Source organism: Choloepus didactylus, chromosome 18 (assembly GCF_015220235.1).
Source record: "Choloepus didactylus isolate mChoDid1 chromosome 18, mChoDid1.pri, whole genome shotgun sequence".
Lineage (NCBI taxonomy): Eukaryota > Metazoa > Chordata > Mammalia > Pilosa > Megalonychidae > Choloepus > Choloepus didactylus.
In genome coordinates this window covers 67,081,987-67,102,967 of record NC_051324.1, presented here as the reverse complement: position 1 = coordinate 67,102,967, position 20,981 = coordinate 67,081,987, and the positions used below count along the sequence as shown (strand labels likewise).

At 46.3% G+C, this 20,981-nt stretch overlaps 1 protein-coding gene across 15 annotated transcripts in view; it reads left to right on the top strand.

The window, feature by feature from the left end:
• Positions 1-20,981, top strand: part of SLC39A11 (solute carrier family 39 member 11) — a 519,734-nt gene that overhangs the window by 425,450 nt on the left and 73,303 nt on the right. For all 15 annotated transcript variants that reach the window (XM_037808766.1, XM_037808762.1, XM_037808753.1 and 12 more), the window contains one exon: positions 15,257-15,326. In XM_037808766.1, coding sequence (XP_037664694.1) covers positions 15,257-15,326 — 70 coding nt within the window. The remainder of the gene's footprint in view (positions 1-15,256; positions 15,327-20,981) is intronic.

Here is a 20,981-nt window from a genome sequence, read left to right as displayed (position 1 = left end):
ATCCTGTCCATAGATCGATGACTCTAATTATGCAGGAATAATTTGTGTGGGGCCAAGAGTACCCACCTCTGTCTTCTCTTGGTTGGTCTTTGAACCTAAATTCAGACCATCACACTTAACTTTTCTTAAATGCCATCTTGTTTTAGCTCATTTTCCACCCTTTGAGACTTCTGTATCTTGTTTTATCCAGCATATTATTTATTGTTCTAAGCATTGTGCTCTCATAATTTTCCCTTACAGGCACCTACTGAAGTTTTTGTCATTAATATTGAATGCACAATACCATGTCTGAGCTGTATTGCTGAGTCCTATCTGTCTCCCCCCAGGATTGCATGAATTCATTCTGAGTGTAGCCATTCAATCAATTATGAATTCATTTAATTGCACAGTGATGCTTCCCACATTTTTTTTTATCTTGTTTGCATTGTATCATGAGACTCAAAAGCCTTGCTGAAATCCAGATACATTATCTTATTTTACCTTTTGCATTCTCCCACTCTACCAGTTAGAAATTAAGACAAAATCATTTTGTAGTCAGTTTGACATGAATTATTATTGGTGAATCTGTGCTGGTTTCTCTTGAGCTCTACTCCCATTTGTTTGCTTATTTCTTTGTTGAGATTCTTGATTTTTTTGTAGATGATTACTAACAATTTATTTAGTTTGCACAGTCTGTAATCCTTTTCTCCATCCTGAAAGTCCAGGTATTGTTTCTATTCTGATATCCATAGTATCATCTGTAATTTGTTCAAAGATTATTTTATTATTGGTGTCACCCACAAGTTATTTCAGTCCTGGGTGAGATGTCTTGCATGGTGTGTACCAGTTAGGAATGCTTTGGCTGCAAGTAACAACAAATCTGGCTAGGATTTGCCAGACCCAGCCTGCTCATGTGGCCAGGTGAGGCGCTTTGCATCATTTGGCCCACCGTCCTCAGCGTGCCAGCCTCTTGGTTGGTTGGTTGTCCCTGGTCACAAATTGCCTGCTGCACTTCCAGGCACCACAGCCATGTTTCAGGCAAGAAAAGGAAAGGAGTTCCCCTCCTTTACCTTTCTTCAGAATGCTTTGGTTCTATATTAGGGAGGCAAAGACTTTCTAAGAAACCCTCAACTTAGGTATCCCTGGCCAGAACAGACCACTTCTAGCCACAAGGAGGTCGAGGGAACTGAGTGTTTTCAGCTGGACCCATTAGAGACACTAAATGAATTTGAACTTTTGTTCATAAGGAAAAGGAGAGAAAGTTAATGGAATAGGGGCTGGTGGTATCTGCCAGATGGGGCTAAGGATTGTAATTAATTTAAAGTAGCCAGGTGTTGTCATCTTTATTGGATTCTTCCTTGACCACGATTGCTGAACTTTTCCAATTTTTGTTTCAATTGAGGTGAAATGCACATAACACAAAGTTAACCATTTTTAAGTGGAGAAGTAAGTGGGGTTTAGTGCATTCACAATGTGCAAACATCACCACTATCTAATTCTAAGACATTTTCATCACCCCAGAAGGAAACCCCATATCCATTAAGCCGTCACTCCCCATTCCCTTCTCTCCCCTGCCCATGGCCACCACTAGTCTATTTTCTATTTCTATGGATTTACCTATTCTGGATAGTTCATGTGAACAGAATCATACAGTGTGTAACCTTTCGTGTCTGACTTCTTTCACTTAGTATGTCTTTGAGGTTCATCTGTGTCGTGGCATGTATCAGAACATTGTTGTATGAATATGCTACATTTTGTTTATGGACTTTTCCAATTTTATAACCACGTTCTTTTATTGACTAGTTGATCTGTTCGTTTTGGTTCATTCTTCAACAAATATTTATTGAGCACCTCCTCCACCGCGGGCCCTGTGCTAGGTGGAGGCAGTTCCGTGACGGTGCACACAGAGCTAGCAGCGCAGATGAGGGCCTCAGCAGAAGACCTGGGGAGCCAGGGAGGCTTCCCTGACCAGAGGACTCCCAGGCTGAGACCCAAGGGTGGGGAGGCCGGGGCAGGCAGGCAGGCAGGATGGGACGGAAGACAGACGGAGAATGGAATCAGGGCCTAGTCGAAGGCTGTGGGGATGAAAACAGTGCTCCCTGCCTCAGCTTGTTTCCTTCCTCTATCAGCTCTCAGCTCCCTCCTCCCAGAGACCCCACCTCCCTCCTAGGAAACACGGGACTGCCCCTCCCAGACAGAACAGCAGAACCCCTGTGGTGGCGCCTAAGAAAACAGTCTGCTCTGGGACCCGGTAAGGAAGGCTGTCGGGGGAGGAGGCCAGCCCCCTGGCGGGGATCTCAGCACCTGCCGATCTGGCCCCGGGAGCATCTCAGATCAAAGTTGACATTAATTAAAAGGCAACTGCTGGGCTTTGAGCAGTTTGCGGGCTGAACTGCCTATTTTATTAATATTTGGCATTTAACCTGGACTTTAAATTTGCCAAGTGCTTAGCAGTGATTTATGGGTCCTCTTTACTGCTCCTTTGCTGGGTGGCGGCTCGGGCAGCCAGCTGCCATCGATCCCACCGCAGCAGTTTATCCTTCCTGGCTCTCCTCCGCCTCTGCTCCGTGATCATCAGCCTCCCCTCCTCCGGCTCTTGGTATTAGAGGTATCCTTGACTCATCCCGATTCATTTAATCCAACTTTGCTTTCTAGCTGCTCTGGCCAATCTGCCTCCTTCCTTTGTCCCATGTCCTTCGCTCTCTCACTGCCTTGTTTTGCTTCAACCCTTTGCAGTCTTGACTCACCCATCTCTACTAAACTTCGCTTGCAAAGGTTGTCTTTAACTTAATTCCAGCCCTGATCATGGACCTTTTCCCATCTCACATCTGCGACCCCTAACAGCATGTGAAACCCGTCCCCCTTGCCGAGTTTTGCCTCCCTCCCCTTTCCCACCCTGGCTCCCCGTTTTCGTGCCTTCCTGAGCTTGACTTTTCCGAGCAGGAGGCGTTGCTGACCCGGCCTGCCTGCAGGGCTGCTGTGTGGACGCAAAGGTGGCCCGTTGGATTCCCAAGGCTGCCCTAACAGAGACCACAAACCGGGGGCTTAAAGCAGCAGACGGTTATTGTCTCGCCGTTCTGGAGGCTGGGAGTCTGAAACCCAGGTGTGGGCAGGGCCACCGTCTCCCTGAGACCCGGAGGGAAAAACCCTTCCTTCCTTGCCTCTTGTGGCTTCTGGCATTGGCCGGCCTCGACTCACAGGTGGAGCCCTCACATCCCGCCTCCCCCTGCATGTGGCTGTCTTCCCTTGGACGTCTCTGTGACTCCCCTCCCCTTCTTAGAAGACCCAGGTCAAGTGGGATTAAGACCCACCCTACTCCTGGATGTCCTCATTCTATCTTGCCTCATTCCAGCTGCAGCAACCCTGCTTCCAAATAAGATCACACTCCAATGCACTGGAGGTCAGTGAATTTTGGGGGTACATAGCTAACCCCTAACAGGTGGTCTAGTGTTTTAGCAATTGAATAACTGGTTTCAACTTTTGTTTAGATGTGCTCAGAAGGCCATCTTCCAAGCCTGTCTCTATCTCTGCCTGTGTGTGTATATGTGCTCACACCTGCACACGTCCCCTTTGCCTGACCCCATTGCTGCGTCCCTGGGTGTGTGGGTTGATTTGTGTGGGACAGAGGCTCTGCAGCTCCAACATCATGTTCCCAGCAAATGTCACCTGGGCCGCTGCCCATGAGTCTGTGTGAAGAATGTGTTATAAAATCATTTTACCATGGTACTGGTCTTTTAACCTAAAAATCAATGCACTTAACTTTATTATTCCCACACTCTTCTCTTCTTTTCTTTGATCCTCTCTCAATCCCTCTGACCCAACTGCCAACCTCCAGAAATGAAATTTTAGATTTGTTGAAGAGGCTGGTTGGGAAAACAGGCTTGCCCAACTGCAGAGAAATCCCTTTCTAGCTACCTGATCATCCTTGTCCTGCATCCATGTTCCAAAAGCTAAGGAGTACCAGATATTTGGGGAAAACCAATAGAATGGAAAAAGAAGGGCCAAGAGAAACAGGGCAGCCTACCTGGGAGAAAACAGATAATTGAGGAGACAAAAGAGAAGATTGTAAAAATTCTAAGTAGTATATTCAGCTAGGTTCAAGAGGATATTTATTGTGCCCAAAAAGCAAGAACTGCCTGTAATGAAAAAGGAACAACCAGAAAATAAGAGTTTCTGAAAAGTAATACTATAATTGCCAATTAAAAATATGTCAAAGTATAGATGAAATATATCTACATTATCAAACACTACAATTTTGATAGAGTAAAGGTAAAAAAAGAAAGCAAGGGTAGGAAGCAAGTATACTGTATTCCTCACCCTTAATAAGAAGGACTCAACAGACTGCCTGAGCTCAGTAAAAAATTAAGAAACAGTAGTATAATAGAGTCTTTAAATCAACACTGTGATAAATTAAGAACCAAATATATTAATAGGCTATTTAAAGTTATAGTGGAACCCAGCAGAGAATTAAGTCAGAAACTGTTAAAAATGTTTTACCTCTTGGGAGTGGAACTAAGGATGGGGGGCGGTGAAAAAGGGTGACATTATTTTTTACTTTTTTTGAGCATCTTGAGTCCTTTTTTTTTAAACAATATATAGGTATATTACTTTAGTTTAAAAAGTAGTGTGGTTTCAAATAACCATTTTCTAGTTTCAAAATAAAAATAAAATATTCTTACATGCATAAAGTCTTATTAAAAAGTGGTGTTCTAATACGGGGAGATATAGTAATAGAGTAATAGATAGTGCTAATGGGGATTTGGACAGAGGATGGCCTGGGATGCAGTAAAAGAAGATGGGAGGGAATCTAGTACAGTGGCTTAAAGCCCAGCATCAACATCCCTAAAAGGACTAACTTGTCTCTACCTCCTAGAGTTATTGGAAGGACCAGCTTAAATAATCCATGGAAAGAGCCCCAAACAGTGCCTAGGCACTTAATAACCATTAGCGAGGATGTGGATGGCTCCCCAGATTTATATACCTCATTCCCAGGCTATCTGTGCATTTGGAGCTACCTAGAGAGTGTTTCCAGTTTAATGTCTTGTCACTTTCAATTTGACATATCAGAAATCACACTCATCCCTTTTGGTCAAGTCAGTTTCCCTTCTGAAACCTTTCAGTTAATACCACCATGCTGTTTGCTCAGACTGTGTCTCGGCATTCCTTCTGCCACCTGCCACAACTTCACCTCGTGCCCGTTTGTTCACTGAGGCTTGTCGGTCCTTGGCATCTCTCCTCGCTAACCTGCTCCTCACTCCATAACTGTATTACAGCCTTCTTCCCCAAGCCAATCTCTCTCCCTGCTTCCCTTCTTTCCCCAAATTCTAGCTTTTCTGATATTTCAAGACCTCTCTTTCTAAACATTTTGAGCCAAGAAATAAGTTTCTAATGTTATATCTCTAAAAGAATATTCTAGCTTGCTGAGCTTCTTAGGTTTTCGGTGATTCCTAAAACCTAAATTGTTGCTAACTTACAAGGTTCCCCGGCACATAACCCTGTCCACTTACATACTGTGAATTTGCCACATCTTAGCAACCAGATGCTTCCCTGCACACCGTAGCCTTGGGAATTGGGGAGAGGAAGCACAGCGGCTGGGTGATTGGTCTGGCACCGTTTCCAAAGTCACGGAATTTCAGTGCATGGTCGGAAGCATCTCTAACCCTGGGGAGATTGTTAGTGGAAAAAAATTGGAGGAAACAAATGACAACGGCCCTCCCCATGCACGGGGCTCAAGGATTTAACAGTCTTCCCCTGCTGGGCAAGGCAGGAGGGAACCCTGAGTTTTCTGTGTTCTCCGAGATGAAGATGGGGTCTCCTCGGATGCCAGCAAGAGCTCACTTGATCTGTCCTTTGTTTCTCATCAGTCCCTTGACCTCGAAACCAACAACCGTCTGCACTGGCTGGGCAGACAGAAGGCTTGGAGAGCAGACCCTGGAGCCTGCCTTGCCCCTCTCCCAAACCCATTCTTCCCCGATGCCTGCAAATGTAATCCTTCAGATCCAGAGCAAACCCAGGCGTGGGCAGCAGTGGCCCGTAGGGAAGGGAAAGTTGGCTAGAGGCCTGAGTCTGGGTATAAAGCTGGAACACACAGGATTTTCTGTGCCAGGAAAGCCATTCTCTCCCTTGTTCTTTGTAGGAACACAGGGATCTGATCTATGGCTGTTAAAAACTAAAGTGAATTGAAATTGACTCTGTTTGATGTGAGTGTTTAACAAGATGTCTTCACTTGTCATTGGAAGGTGTGGCTGTGTCAGTCTGTCCTCATTCATGCAAGTAAGGAGATACCTCCTTTTCTGCTCTTGGCTAGAGTTGGGCCCTATTCTAAATAGACAGCACTGATTGCTAACAGCTGGAGGAGAGCAGATTTATGGGTCTCTCCCTGTGTAAATTGGTCCCAGTTTGAGACAGTATAATATGCCCAAAAAGCACAATTAGAAAACATTAATTAGAAAGTGATTATTTCAATTACAGAGGGATTCAGGTTATAGTATCTTCAATTATCTGTGTTTCGTAATGAGCTCTAAGACATGACTTTACGGGTAAGAATTTGAACTAAATTTAATTCTTCTGGAACACCTCTATTTTTCATCTTTCCCGATATTTACCTTTGTCCGATATGAATAGCAGGGTTAGTAATCCACAGTAGAAAAGTATGTTGAACTGCTTTCCCAGGAAAATTACTCTCATTTGACCGTTTATACACTTTCAGCCAAACACAAGCCTTTAGGTCCAGGAATTCCCCACAGTAGTAGTCTATGAAATTGCCCCTCACCCAACATGTTTCTCCTCTCCCAGCTTAGTGACAGTCCCCAGATGGGCAGGGACAGAGGGGGAGTCAGAGCTGAACTTGCACAGCACCCCTGGAAGCTTCTGGTACAGCTGGGGGTGGATGTGCCTCTGGGCCCCTGACCCCTGTGGGTCCCCTTTGGCAGCAGGTACCAAAAGGAGGCTACTTCTCTGTCCTTTAATGAGTGATTTGTTAAGACCTGAGAACATACAAGTAGGATGTTCGGACTGGCTCCTAGAACTGAACCCGTATTTAATGTCTCAGTATCATCTGGTTGAAGGGGCGTTAAGAGGCCATCCCCTGCATTCTTCTTAGCCCACTGCAACCCTCCCCGTTGCAGTCATCCCCAACTGGGAGCAGCTCTCCACCTCCAAAGACCACTCCCCATCCAGGGAAGACAATATTCTTACCCTTCCCTCAACAATTTAATGGAATGAATGCCTTAACGTTCTCCAACCTCGAGGTAGTTTCCCCCCTTTGCCCAAATCCCTCTGGCTGCAGCTGGAGCCGTCATCCTCTTATTCTGTCCTCGGTGGGGACAGAAGCAGTAAGCCATCCCATTCCACACCATTTTTCTCCTCTTAGTATCTGGTGGTGGCAGCAGGTGTATTTAACAGTGTCAGCTGTTGTCTTACTTTTAATATTTTTTAAATCACAGAGTAAACCTGGTAACGGCACAACTCCTTTCCTGCATGGCCCCCCATTGACATTTTGCAGACCCCTTTTTGCTATAATGTCTAGAACTGATACTGTCCGTGCTTAAACCAGAGACTGGCAGGAGTGATGAATAGCCCAGAGCCAGGCAATTTAGTGGCATCCATACAGCCATCCTGAGGTGCAGAGTCAATGGCCCACGTGCAGGATGCAGAACTATTTCAGTTTCCCGTGGCTGCTGAATAAAGCACCACAAATCGGGTGGCATAATGCAACAGAAATGCATTGTCTCACAGCTCTGGAGACAGAGGTCTGAAATCAAGGTGTCGACAGGGCCAGGATCCATCTGCAATCCATAGGGGAGGATCCTTCCTTGCCCCTTCCAGCCTCTGGCCATCCTTGGAGCTCCTGGGCTTGTAGGTACATCACTCTGCTCCTCCACCTCTACATGACCTTCTCCCTGTGTCTGTCTGTATCCACTTCTCCCCTCAAGGGCACCAGTCATATGGACTTAGGGCCCACCTGACTCCAGGGGGACCTCTTCTTAACTAATCACATCCTCAAAGATCTGATTTCCAGATCACACTCATGGGACTGGAGTTTAGGATGTGAGCATGTCTTCTGGGGGGAGATACAATTAAACCCACCACAGGAACTGTGGCTTCAAGGCAGCATGCAGGTAAGACCCGGGGGCTTTTAGGAAGTTGTGAGCCCCACAGGAGCTCTTAGTGTGGAAGCCACATGAGAGGAAAGCATTCATGGGCTGCACTAAGAGATGCGTAGAGTCCAAAGGAAATGAGAGCCAGTGGGAGGTTGAACTGTGTAGCCCGACAAGCCCATGTTCTTAATCTTAATCTGTGTCCCTGTGGGTGTGAATAGTATTGTAAATAGTAAATAGTAAAAGTCATAGTCATTGTAAATAGGACCTTTTGAAGATGTTATTTTTAGTTAAGATGTGGCCAACTGAAGCAGGGTGGGCTTTAAACCAGATTACTAGAGGCCTTATAAAGAAAAGAAACTGAAAGCTAGGATCAGAGAAGGCCACAGGGAGAAGCCAAAAGTCAGTGGGAACCAGGAAGAGAAAGGAGAGAAAGGAGGGGGCATCTCCATGTGGCAGGGAAGCCAAGGAACCCCAACTATTGCCCCAGCCAGCACCAGAATGTTCCACACAGTCTTGGGGGAGAAAGCAAGCCTTGCTGATACCTAGATTTTGGACTTCTCCTAGCTTCAAAACCATGAGCCAATAAATTCCTGTTGTCTAAACCAACCAACCCACTGTGTGATATTGCCATAGCAGCCTGGTAGACAAATTCAGAGCCAGAAATTCAAGCCGATTCTGACCACCTTGGTACAGCCGTGTCCTACTTTCTGAGATACCCCGACATCCAGGGCCTACATTCCAAAGGAGACCCACCCAGCTGGAAGAGGAAGGGTGGCCCCACAGCAGCTCAGAGTGGCCCTGACTGTCCCAGCAGGATGTACAGCTGACTCAAGATAACCATCCTTCTCAGCCTACCCCATGCAGATGTCTCCTTCCCATCCCCCCATGGCGACACCCCTGAGGGTCAAGCAAAGCTGAAATCACATAGATGATGGTGTTTGGGAGATGGGGGAGTTGTGGCAAAGACCTGCAAGCTCCACCTTATGCCCTTAAGAGCTGGTAAGCCATCAGTTGAAAGAGAAAAATCCTAACTTCCAATCATTCTCTTTCCTACCACCTACCTAAACTCCAGGAGTGTTCTAGAATATTTAAAGGTTTTTATTCTAAGTATCCTTTGTTGGGAGGAAGAGAAGAAATCAAACATTTATGGAATGTGTACCATGCTCTAGGCCAAAGACTCTCAAATGGGGTGATTTTGCTCCGCAAGAGACATTTGAGACTGTCTGAGGACATTTTTGATTGTTGCAACTAGGGTGGAGGGGTGCTTTGGGCATCTTGGTGGGTAGAGACCAGGGGTGCTGCTAAATATCCTTTGATGCAAAAGAGAGCCCAGTGACAAAATGTCAAGAGCCAGAAACCCTGCTCTGGGCGTGTCATGTAATTTCACTCAATGCTGCCGTCCCATAAGCAACACATTGTTATCCTTCTTTCGTTTTTTGGGGGTTTTGTTTGTTTGTTTGTTTGCAAAAACATTACCATACCAAGATTTGAACCCCAATCTGTCTTACTCTAAAGTTGATGCCCTTTTTGTTATTCTTTTCCACAACCGAGAATCAGGAGGGGTGGGGAGATGGAGAGGGACAGGCACACCAGCTGCCACTCCCGGGAGAGATCAGAGTGGCTGCTTCAGCTTTGGGGCTTATTTTCATTTGCCCCCAAGACTTTGCCTCCCCCCGGCTTCAGCTGAGCCTGTAAATCCAGGCTTGGCAGTTTCTTTTCCCTCTCTTTGCACCTGAGTTAATGGCAGAACCTGAAAAGAGCCAATAGCTTATTAATAACTTTTCAGTCACTTTGGTTTCCTGTCTTAATTACCTTCCTAATTTGCACTTTTGGCGGAGCACCTGGGCTGTGGGCTCCAGGCCACATTTTTCTTCTATTCTTTTCCACCCGGCAGGTTCCTTCCACCATCTGTTGATCTTCAGTGTCTGCCTTAATTCTCGTATTTACGTTCTCTCTGCGTGTGTAATTTGTCTTGGTTTCTCGTTAGTTTAGCTCTTGGGAACTCCTCCCGCCTTCAGCCGCAGTGATGGTTACATTCTCTTCCCCCAGCTCCTCTGCTTCCTCTTCTCGTTTCCGAATCGAGTGGGAAACAGCTTTGGCGGCCTCATGGGACACCTGGGCTTTCGGGGAGAGGGTTGGGGTCCCCCCTGCTGCTGTGCAGGAGGTGGAAGGGCGGAGAGGGAGGGCGTGTCGTTTACAAACCACCACGGAGTGCTCCCTGGTGGACGGGTGTCCTGGGCTGGCGTGGCCGGGGCCCGGGGCAGGGCACAGACGTGGTGTCCTCACCTCCAGAAGGCAGCATTTGCCACCCCACAGCCGCCTCACGCCTCAGGACAAGCCACAGGCCAAGTCAGTGGGCCTGGTGACAGAGGGTATTGGAGGGAGAGGCACGGACCTGGAGGCTCAAGTGCTGGCCCTGCCCCACTTCAGCCAGCGACTTCTGGTGCCCCACTTTCCCAGGATTCCCTGGGGCTCCCCACCCCAACCTCCCAGAGCTGTCAAAGAGCTGGGCCGCATGCTAAATAACCAGAAGGGGGGATTTGCTAATTAATATAGGCACTTTTGCTCTCAGCTACACTGTCATTTCCAGTAAAATGGCTAACAAAAGAAGAGCTAACTAACACTTTATGGTTTGGAAAAATGATACCTCTCTGGTGTCATGAAACACTCTCAGGCCTTCCCAGTTTTTGCCACTCTTCCCCCGGTGGGCCAGGGTTCCTGGGGAAGAGCTTTGCCCTGGACACCCGCTGTTGCTGATGGGAATGGGTTGCAAGTCGGAGACAGAATCTCCAGGTGGCAGAATCTCAGATGTGTCTAGAGCCAGAGGCTGCCTCTCCTGATGGAAACCCTAACTCAGACCCATTGCAGCCCGTCCTGAAATCCTGCTTTCACCAGTACCAAGCGCCTCACACTGGAGACTCGTTCTTGCTGACCCTTTTCTGAAGCTTGTCAGATTTATCAGGCAAACCTTAAAATGTTGAACATGTTTCCAAACCTGCCCCACACCCCCCACCCCAGAGTGGCAGCTTCCCTGTTATCCCCCCTGGCTGAAACTTCTGAAAGAGAAGGAAAAGAACAAACAGCGATGAAGAGAGACTGGGCCTCGGGACCAGACCCCCAGGCTCTCAGCTCGGCTCCCCGTCACCCAGCCCCTCCCATCCGTTCCCACCTGCAGTTCACGTCTAAGGCTTCTGGCCCAGGGCCTGGCCTGGGAAGAGCTGTCAGCTGCCATTTCTCAAGGGAGAAAACCATAGACAGACTAGGTCTTGAACATAAGGCCTAATTTGGAATCTACAATCATCTTGAAAAACAGCCTTGATAAATGGAGACTCAGCTCATGTAAAAGCCTTCATTAAGAGTGGGCATGAGGCACCTAAAATTTTTTTAAATTACAAAAAAAAAGAACACTGTGGAAGGTCTGGTTGCTCTTGCAGTGCTGATTGAGCCAGTCTCCATCCTCTGACAGCTTGGGGAGGGGGCGGTGGGTATCTTCCCTGTGGATCCACTGGGGTGTGTGCCGTGGGTGCTGGAAGGCCAGGCCCAGGATCCTCGATGCTGCTGTCTGGTGTGGGAAGACCCCAAATGTCTGGCTTCTGAGTCTGGCAGGGGTCTGGGGGTCATATCAGTTGGGCTCTGGGGTTTCCTCCAGCCCTAAAGAACTAAGACTCTGTAGCCCAGGGTTGGTCATTGTGATAAATATGGGAAGATTTTGGTGAGGAATCAGAATCCCAAATCTTGTACCAGGAGCCTTCTGTGGCCACAGCCAGCACATAAGGTCCCCACAGGATGTCATAGCACAAAGGATAAGGTGAGGCCAAAGGGGAACACTCTAGGCCTGAGCAGGGTCTCTGGGCCCCAAAGCCCGTTCTGGTTTCCTGGTGAACCAGGTGTGCTGGTTTGAATGTATTATGTCCCCCAGAATGCCATTATCTTTGATGTAATCTTGTGTGGGCAGATGTATCAGTGTTGATAGATTGTAATTCTTTGAATGTTTCTGTGGAGATGCACCCCACCCAACTGTGTGTGATTACTCTGATTGGATAATTTCTATGTAGGTATTATCCCACCCATTCAGGGTGGGTCTAAATTAAATCACTGGAGCCGTATAAATGAGCTGACAAACCGAAAGAACTCAGTGCAGCTGTGAGTCACATTTTGAAGAGGCGCTACAGCCAAGAGGGACACTTTGAAGAATGCACAGAAGCTGAGAGAGTAGCTGCAGAAGAGAGACAGTTTGAAGACCATTGAAAGCAGACTCTTGCTCCCAAGAAGCTAAGAGAGGATAAATACCCCAAAAGCAACTAAGAGTGATGTTTTTAAGGAACTGCAGCTTAGAAAGGAACGTCCTGGGAGAAAGCCATTTTGAAACCAGAACTTTGGAGCGGACGCCAGCCACGTGCCTTCCCAGCTAACAGAGGTTTTCCGGATGACAATGGCCATCCTCCAGTGAATGTACCAGATTGTTGATGCCTTACCTTGGACACTTTATGGTCTTAAGACTATAACTGTGTAACCAAATAAACCCCCTTTAAAAAAGCCAATCCATTTCTGGTATTTTGCATTGTGGCAGCACTGGCAAACTAGAACACCAGGTAAATCACAGGTGAGCCCTTTCACCTTCACATGGGACACGCCGAAGCAGCCTCCTTGTCCTGGATGCCTACTGGACTCAGTATTACTATCCAGTGTTGCTGACGTACTCTACAAAGGACATGAGGAAAAGAAGGAGGCAGTTCAAAGACAGGAAATCCCTAAAGAAAACAAGGCCCTCTCACTCGGTAGATTTGGACCTCTTGCCTCTTCATTACACAAGTTCCACCTTGGTCCAAAAAGCCCTTGGTCTTGATCCTAAGCAGTAGGTGATCCTCCTTCCTGTGTGGATTGAGGGGAATCCTCGGACTCCCCTGTAGATGTCAGAGAGTGACATAATACTGTCCTCCCAACCCTTTGGCACCAGGCCACAGGGCCATTTCCATTTTCCATCCATCATAGCCCTTACCTCTCCACCAGATGTTTGCAGACCAGCGTGGTCCTTCCACATTTGACCATCATCAGGATGTTGGTGACCTTTGGCAAGTTCATGGGTCCCACTGGAAAGGATCTGAGGAATCATCTCGTCCATCTCCAAGCCTTCAAGCTGGACTACAGTCACACATGCCATGGTCCCTAGGGGCTTCCATTTGAGGATGGTTCCTTTGAAAGCTAAGAAGTTCTTCCAAAAAAAATAATGCATTCTGATGTGATAATTCTGCCACTCCCTCCTACATTCCTTCCAATAAGACCCCAGTTCATTCAGGTGGCATATGGAGATCCCTTGATCTCAGGGAGGGTGGATCCTTCTCCAGCCCCAGTGAGTATCAAAACTAGCCTGAACCTGAAACCAAGTATAAAATTGCCATATGATCCAGCAAACCTGCTACTAGGTATATACTTGGAAGAACTGAAAGCAGGGACCAAATAGACGTTTGCATACTGAAGTTTATGGTGACATTATTCACTATTGCCAATGGATGGGGGTGACCCAGTTGTCCGACTTACGAGTGGATAGGCAAATGGTGCTTCATACTTACTGTGGAATACTGTGCAGCTGTAGAAAAGAATGAAGTCATGGATGCATGCAACCACCTGAATGAACCTTGAGGACATTATGTTGACCAAATGGTGTATGGTCTCACTAATATGAATTGACTACAATGAGTAAACTCTGGGTGTTAAATTTGAGAGCATAGGTTATCAGGAGATAGAAAGAGGGTAGAGATTGGGCAATTGATGCTTAAGGAGTACAGAATGTTTAATGAGGTTGATTGTAAAGGTTCAGAAATGGATAGGACATTTGTGTGATGGTAGCACAATACTGTACATGTAAGTAACAAAGCTGAGTGTGAATAAGGTTGAAAGAGGAAGACTAGGGTTGTGTATGTCACCAGAAAGAAGGAAAGCTAGTGGATAAAAACTGGGACTAAATAACTTTGTGAAGCCTAGCATGGATGATGACAGTGGTTACTTGTACAAATATAAGAAATCTCTTACATGAACTAAAACAAACATATGTTACTGTTACAAGGAGTTAATAATAGAGTGGTATATGGGGAAAAAATACCTGTAATGCAAACAAAGGTCTATAGTTAACAGTAACATTGCAATATTCTTTCATTACTTGTAACAAAGGCACTATACCAAAACTAAATGTCAATAACAGGGAGATAAAAAGTATGGGATTTTTTTTTTTGGAAGAAATGAAAATATTCTCATATTGACGGTGGTGAATGCAGAACTATGTGATTATACCAAGAGTCATTGATTGTATACTTAGGATGGCTTGTATGGTGTGTGAATAAAACTGTTTAAATTTAAAATAATAATAATAACAATCAACTCGCCTGAACCTGTCACAAGGTCTCAGTAGTCTGGGCCTGGGGCTGGTGTGGGTCCAGGGTTGGCTTGTGTTCCAGTTCTGGCCAGGAAGGTATGAGGGGAAGTCTGTCAGGAAGGGCTTCCCTTCCCAGATAATGAGACACAGACTGAAGTCCAGAAAGGTCTTTGCCTTTCTACCCTCTTCCTGGCTAGGGTGTAGGTGAAATGCCTGGAGGTGGAGCGGTCACTTTGCAGCTATGAGGACCAAGTTGGTAAGGAAGGCGGAGCAAAAAGACGGAAGGAGCCTGGATGTGAGATGGTGACATTGGGCCACCGTGTCAGCTCTGGGCTTTGTTGCACAGGCTAATACAGCCCTATGTGTTTGGGTCAGGAGTCATGAGACTCCTTCTGTAAAGAGCCAGATAGCAAATATTTTTGGCTTTGTGGGCCACATACAGTCCCGATGGCAGCTTTCCTGTTGGGGCATGAAAGCAGCCATAGACAATACAGCATTAAATGTGGATGGCTGTGATCCAATAAAACTTTGTGGACACTAAAATTTGAATTTCATGTAATTGTCACATCGTGAAATGTGGTCCTTTTTTTCTCTCCACCATTTGAAAATGTAAAAATCGTTCTTAGCTTGCAGACCAAAAACAAGCAGTAGGCCAGATTTGACCCTCAGGCCACAGTTTGCCAACTCCTGATGTGGATTTGCTGTTACTGGCAGCCTAATACAGTCTTACCTGATATGGTGATGGTCATGTACCTTATTGGAAAATTACTTCTAACCCTTTGTGCTTTTTTCCTGTGTGTTTCAGAGGGACTTGCTGTTGGAGTTGGATTTGGGGCTGTAGAAAAGACTGCATCTGCCACCTTTGAGAGTGCCAGGTAAGCCAGCTCCCTGGGCCCCAGGGCATGGTCCTGCACCAGAGGATGCTGCAGAAATGCTTGGTACCTGGCTGGTTCTAACATCCCAGGCCTGGGTGAGCTATCTGTGCCTAATCATTCAGCACCCACAGCCCCGCAAGGACAAAATAGGTGGAGGTGGGGAAGAGGTAAGGTGAAGCTCACACCTGAGAGAGATTGCGCCATCAAAGAAGCAGGTTTATGTCAAGTTGTTCAAATGAGCTATCTAAATGGGGAACCATTTTGAAAACAAAACATGTATATACTTGTATGCTATTCTCTAATTTCTTCAAAAATATAAAGACTAAAGATGAGAAAGTATAACCAAGGCAGCATTCGATGCCCTTAACTGCCCCCTCCTTTTGGAAGCCTCCCTTTTGCTTCTGGAACATGGAACTCTCCTGGTTCCCCTACCTTCCACCCCCTTTACACCTGCTCCTTCTTAAGCATCTTTGTCAGCTTCTCGCCCTGTGGCCCGTTCTTAAATGTTGACGCTCCCCAGGGATCTGTCTCTAGAACATCCTTTCTTCTCATTTAAAACACTCTCCCTGGTCCATCTTGTCCATGCCCATGACTTTACTTTCCATCTATTTGCTGGTGAGGCCCAAATCTACCTCCAGCCTAGATTTTTCTCCTCAACTTCATTCTTCTGTGTCTGACTGCCTTCCAGCCATCTCCACTTATACATTTTGCAGGATCCTCACCCTCAGCATTTCCAAAGTTAAGTTTATTTTCTCCATCTGTCATTGTGCTCCTCCTCCAGTGGGCCCTGCCACCACCATGTATTTAGCTGACCAAGCAAAACTCAGTTGTCGTCCTTGACTTCTCATTTCCCCTCGCCTTCCACAGACACCGCATCACTGGGCCCTGCACATTCTTCCTCTCTTCTACCAACACCTGAATTGAACTGGTCTTAGATCAGGTTACAGGATGGGGATCCCAAGGGATCTTCTCCTCTAGATGTCATGGAGGTGGGTTCTACATGGTCCATCCAATGCACACAGAGCTGTGAGTTCTACAGCCTCCAGGCTGAAGAAGGGCAGGAGTGGAGCTGCCCATCCAAGGGCCACAAGCTCCAGGGCCCTTCGGGGACTAAGAGGGACAAGGAGGAACGGAGCCGGTAGGATGAGAGGACCTGGGAATGGTGAGGGTGGAAGTAAACTTCAAGTAGACAACACATGTCCTAGCTAAAGGCATCTAAAGTCACAATACTTAAAAACATAATTCAAGTCAAACCGATGGCCCAAGGGCCACTAGTTTATGACCCCCTGATTCCAGCTCGTTCAACTGCTCTGGTCTGGTGCACTTCTAAAATGTTCTTTGTTTTTTTTTTTTTTTTCCAAAGAAATGCCATCACCTCCTTTGATTTTCAGTCCTGTACCTATTAGCCGTGACTGTCAGGAACCAATTTCTCACATAATCCTTTTCCCACCTGTCTTAGTTTCCTGGAGCTTCCATAACAGCAGAAGCCTGGGTGGCTAAAAACAACAGAAATTAATTTTTTCCTAGTTCCAGAGGCTGGAAATCTGAAATCAAGGTGTCAGCAGGGCCGGGCCCCCTCTGAGATCTGTAGGGGAGGGTCCTCCCTTACCTCTTCTAGCTTCTGCTGTGGTAATCCTCAGCTTTCCTTGACTTTTCTTGGCCAGTAGCTGCATCACTCCAGTCTCTGCCTTTGTTTTCTCCCCTCTCTCCTTCTATCTGTGTTCAGCTTCCTCTTCTCGTAAGACCCCAGGCATACTAGATTGGGGCTCACCCTACTCCAATTTGGCCTCATCTTAGCTAATAACTGACCAAAGAGTCTATTTCCAAATAGGATCATGTGCACGGGACAGGGGTTAGGACTTGAACATATCTTGTGGGACACACAGTTCAGTCTGTAACACCACCCTTCCCGGTTTCCAGGCTTGCGTGGGCTGCTTTGTGTCCCATGAGCACTGTTTTTACATTGCCTCCTTGAGTCTATTTCTGCAGCTGACATGGGGCCCCTGGGTGCTAGGTGTAGTCATTGCAATCACTGACTTCTAAGGCTCCATGAAGCCCTGGACATGTGTGTGGGCTGGCATGTTCTGTGTTGAAATTCTCCTGATTCTCAACTTCTTACTCCTGCCTGTGAGACTCGCTTCCTCACTGAGGAATGCTCAACAGGCATTGAGAAAATCAAATGAGACAGGAGGTAGGGAAGGGCCTTTAGAATGTAAGAAATGTCACCCCGGAAAGGCTAACGGTGACTCATAATGCCCTTCAGACTCCTCTCCTAGCATTGGGTGGGGATGGGGGAGTTCGGCTCTTTACCCCTTGGCACAGCCATTTTGATCCCGGCTCCATTGGACTGTGAGAAGCTCCAGAATCAAGCAGTACCCAGGGGCCAAAGAGGCCTGAGGGGCTGACTTTGTCGGCGTTAGGAGGCTGGGACCCCCAGAGCACAGAAACTGCACGTGCTCGAGAAGGCCTGTGCCCAGCAGTGACAGCCGGGCCCCAGGCACTGCACTCGCAGGCCGGGCCTTCATCCAATGGCACCGTGACGTCAGCCCCACCGCCCCTCTGTTCTGTCACCTGCACTTTCTGCTTATCTCTAAAGGTATTTCTGAAGAAAGTGGAGCAAAAATGTCTCCAATCCAGCTCTTCCTTTCTCTGACCAAAAGATTCTCTCTAAGTTCTACAAACGCTCAATAGGATCCCCTAACTGGGATTGGGTTGGGGGCAACAGGCCTCAGTATTTTCAGCCTCACAAAGTCCTCAGCTAAACAGGCATGATTGGGGGGCTTTATGCCCCCACCCCCACTCCCCACTGCAGCCTCTGGGGCAAAGTGGTTGGAGCACTACTGCCCTCACCATCGTATCACCAAGTATCCTAGGAAGGGGCTTCCTATACTGCAGGCCACAGAGGGACGAGGGGAAAGGGCACTCTCCCTCAAGCAGACCCTTCCCGTCGGCCATGTTCCCCACCGTGCCATTTGGGTTCTTCCTTTCCAACTGCCTATGATTTTACTCTAGGTTGGTAAAATACAGAACACTCTCAGGCATGCCTTGTTAGCTTTCTCTGCCCTTGGCTGATTCTACAGATCTGGGTTTTATGGGAGGACAGGGAGTAGAGGGTAATGGAAAGCCAGAACTTCCCACTCAAGTAGCCAAGAGGGAAAGGCACTTGATGAGTTGTAGACTGGACAGGCAGAGCCGTGAGTCCTGCAGACTGCAGAGAGCTCAACCAAGTAGCTGAGAACACCAGGGCTCATGTTCCACCTATTCATGCAATGACGTTAGGGATGCTTTTTCTAGGCGTGTCATCATGCTGGTGCTTTCGAACAGGTGTCTGTGCCCACGTGTGGAGTCCGGACAGGCTTTCCAGAGATGGGAAGCTGGTTACAGTGATATCCGTGCACCAAGGCACTGTCTTCCCCTTAGATTACCATATTCAATTCCAGGATGAAACCTTGGCTTGATAAATTGTGTTAAATCCACCCACATTTGTTCTCAGTTCACTCTTCCAGGAGAGGAAAGAGAAGGAAGTTAAACTGTAAGATGATTAAAGTGGAATTAGAAATTGCACTGGCAGCTCTGTCATCTGAGCTGCTGGTGAAATCATGTTGTCCCTTGGATTTAACAGTCAGTGTGAGGCAGTGTGACCACCGTGACTTAGAGCTCCAAGCAGAGGGACTCTGTACATCTGCTCGCTGTGTGTTCTTAATCTCCCAAACTCATTCAGCACTTGGCGATGGTGACTCCACGGAGAAGGCAGTGCTTAGCTTTCTTCTGACTCTCTTGATCTCCCTCCCTCCCTCCCCCTTCTCTTCCTTCCTTCCTTCCCTCCTTCTGTTACCCTTTTTGAGTACTGCTATGTGTCTCATATTGAGCTAATCACAGCAGAAAATGCAAGAATTTGTGTGATACACCTTTTGCCAGAAGCTTAAAATTTGTCACTAGCACTTTGGGTAGTGTAGTGAACCCAGTGGACATGGATATTCCACCCCAAACAAAGAAACAAAAATAGATTTTGGTCCCTGTCAAGGACTAAGTAGGAGAAATAAATGTCAGATGCCAGATATAAAGGGAGAAATGAAAAGCAGGGTGGTCAGTGGTGACTTTCAATGCTCATTAAGTGGCCAGAGACTTGTCCTTGCACATGGATACCAGGGGACTAAGCCTGAGCTCTGTGGCAGCTGCCAAACAATAAACCTCCATCTACTGCTCCAGGAACTTGGCATGGAAACTTGTCCTCTCTTCTGGATCTTGGAGAGAGATGTGGTATATGGCAGAGTGAATTCTCTGCAAGATATCCAAACCCTAGACTTGCACCACACATATCCGTACATTCTATCTTGTGCCAGAAATCCCAAGGACAAATTTTTCTGGAACAATAGGGCCTTTAGGGTCTAGTGGGAGCAACCATAAAGCTCCTCTCTAGGAACATTTCCACAAACCAAGCACACCAGATGCTCACGGGGAGTACATGTATGTGTGTTTGTGTGTGTGTGTGTGGGGGGGGGGGTGATGGAGACTGTTACTATAGATAAGTGTAGACTGAAAGAAAAATTAATATATAGACAAACCTCTTAAGGAAATAAGCTACCATTAAGAGGGAATAGCACTTATTTCTCTTTTTTAAAAACAGTTTTATTCACACACCATACAATCCATCCAAGGTATGCAATCATTGGCTCTCGGAATAATCACAGAGTTGTGCTTTCATCACTACAATCAATTTGAAAGCATTTGAACAGCTCCAAAAAAAAAAAAAAAATCCCATACCCCTTGTACCCCCCTATTATTAACACTTAGTGTTGGTATAGTACAAGATAGCATTTCTAAAACTAGAAGAAAACTATATGAGAAAAACATCAGGCAAACCCAAATTCAGGGGCAAAAATACCTGATTAGCATTCCTCAAAACTGTCAAGGTCATCAAAAACAAGGAAAGTGTGAGAAAGCTCCAGAGGAAGCTAAGGAGACAATGACAACAAAATGTAAGCTGGTAAACTAGATGGGATGGTGGAACAGAAAATAGGTATTGGGGGAAAACTAAAACTAGCAAAATCTGAGAACACTGTGGAGTTTAGTTAATAGTTATGTGCCAATGTTGGCTTCTTGGCTGTGACAGATGTACCATGGTAATGGAAAATATTAATAATAGAAGAAACTGGGTTTGGGGTATACAGGAACTCTCTGCCCTATCTTTGCAACATTTCTGTATATCTAAAGCTGATCTAAAATTAAAAGTTTATTTTTGAAGGCACTACATGAGTCTAAATGGAGAGAGAGAGAGAGAGAGAGAGAGAGAATGCTTTTCAAAATGTAACAAGAGATAGAAATGATGGCCATAGACTATAATAGTTTCACAAAAGTACAGGCAGTCTTGAAAAAAGAATCAAATAGAATCTTTAAAAGTGGAAAATATAAAATTAAAACTCAGTAGAATAAAGAACTGATTGGTAGCTGAAGGTAGAATTAGTGAAGTGGATTACTGATCTGAGGAGATCACCCAGAATGTAGATACAGAGGTAAAGAGATGGAAGCTATGAAAGATAAACTAAGGGGCATAGAAAATAGAAAGAAAAGTTCAATATTATCTAATAGGAATCATAAAAGGAAACAACAGAAAGATGGAAGTCATATTGAAGAGTAGTGGACAAGAATGTTCCA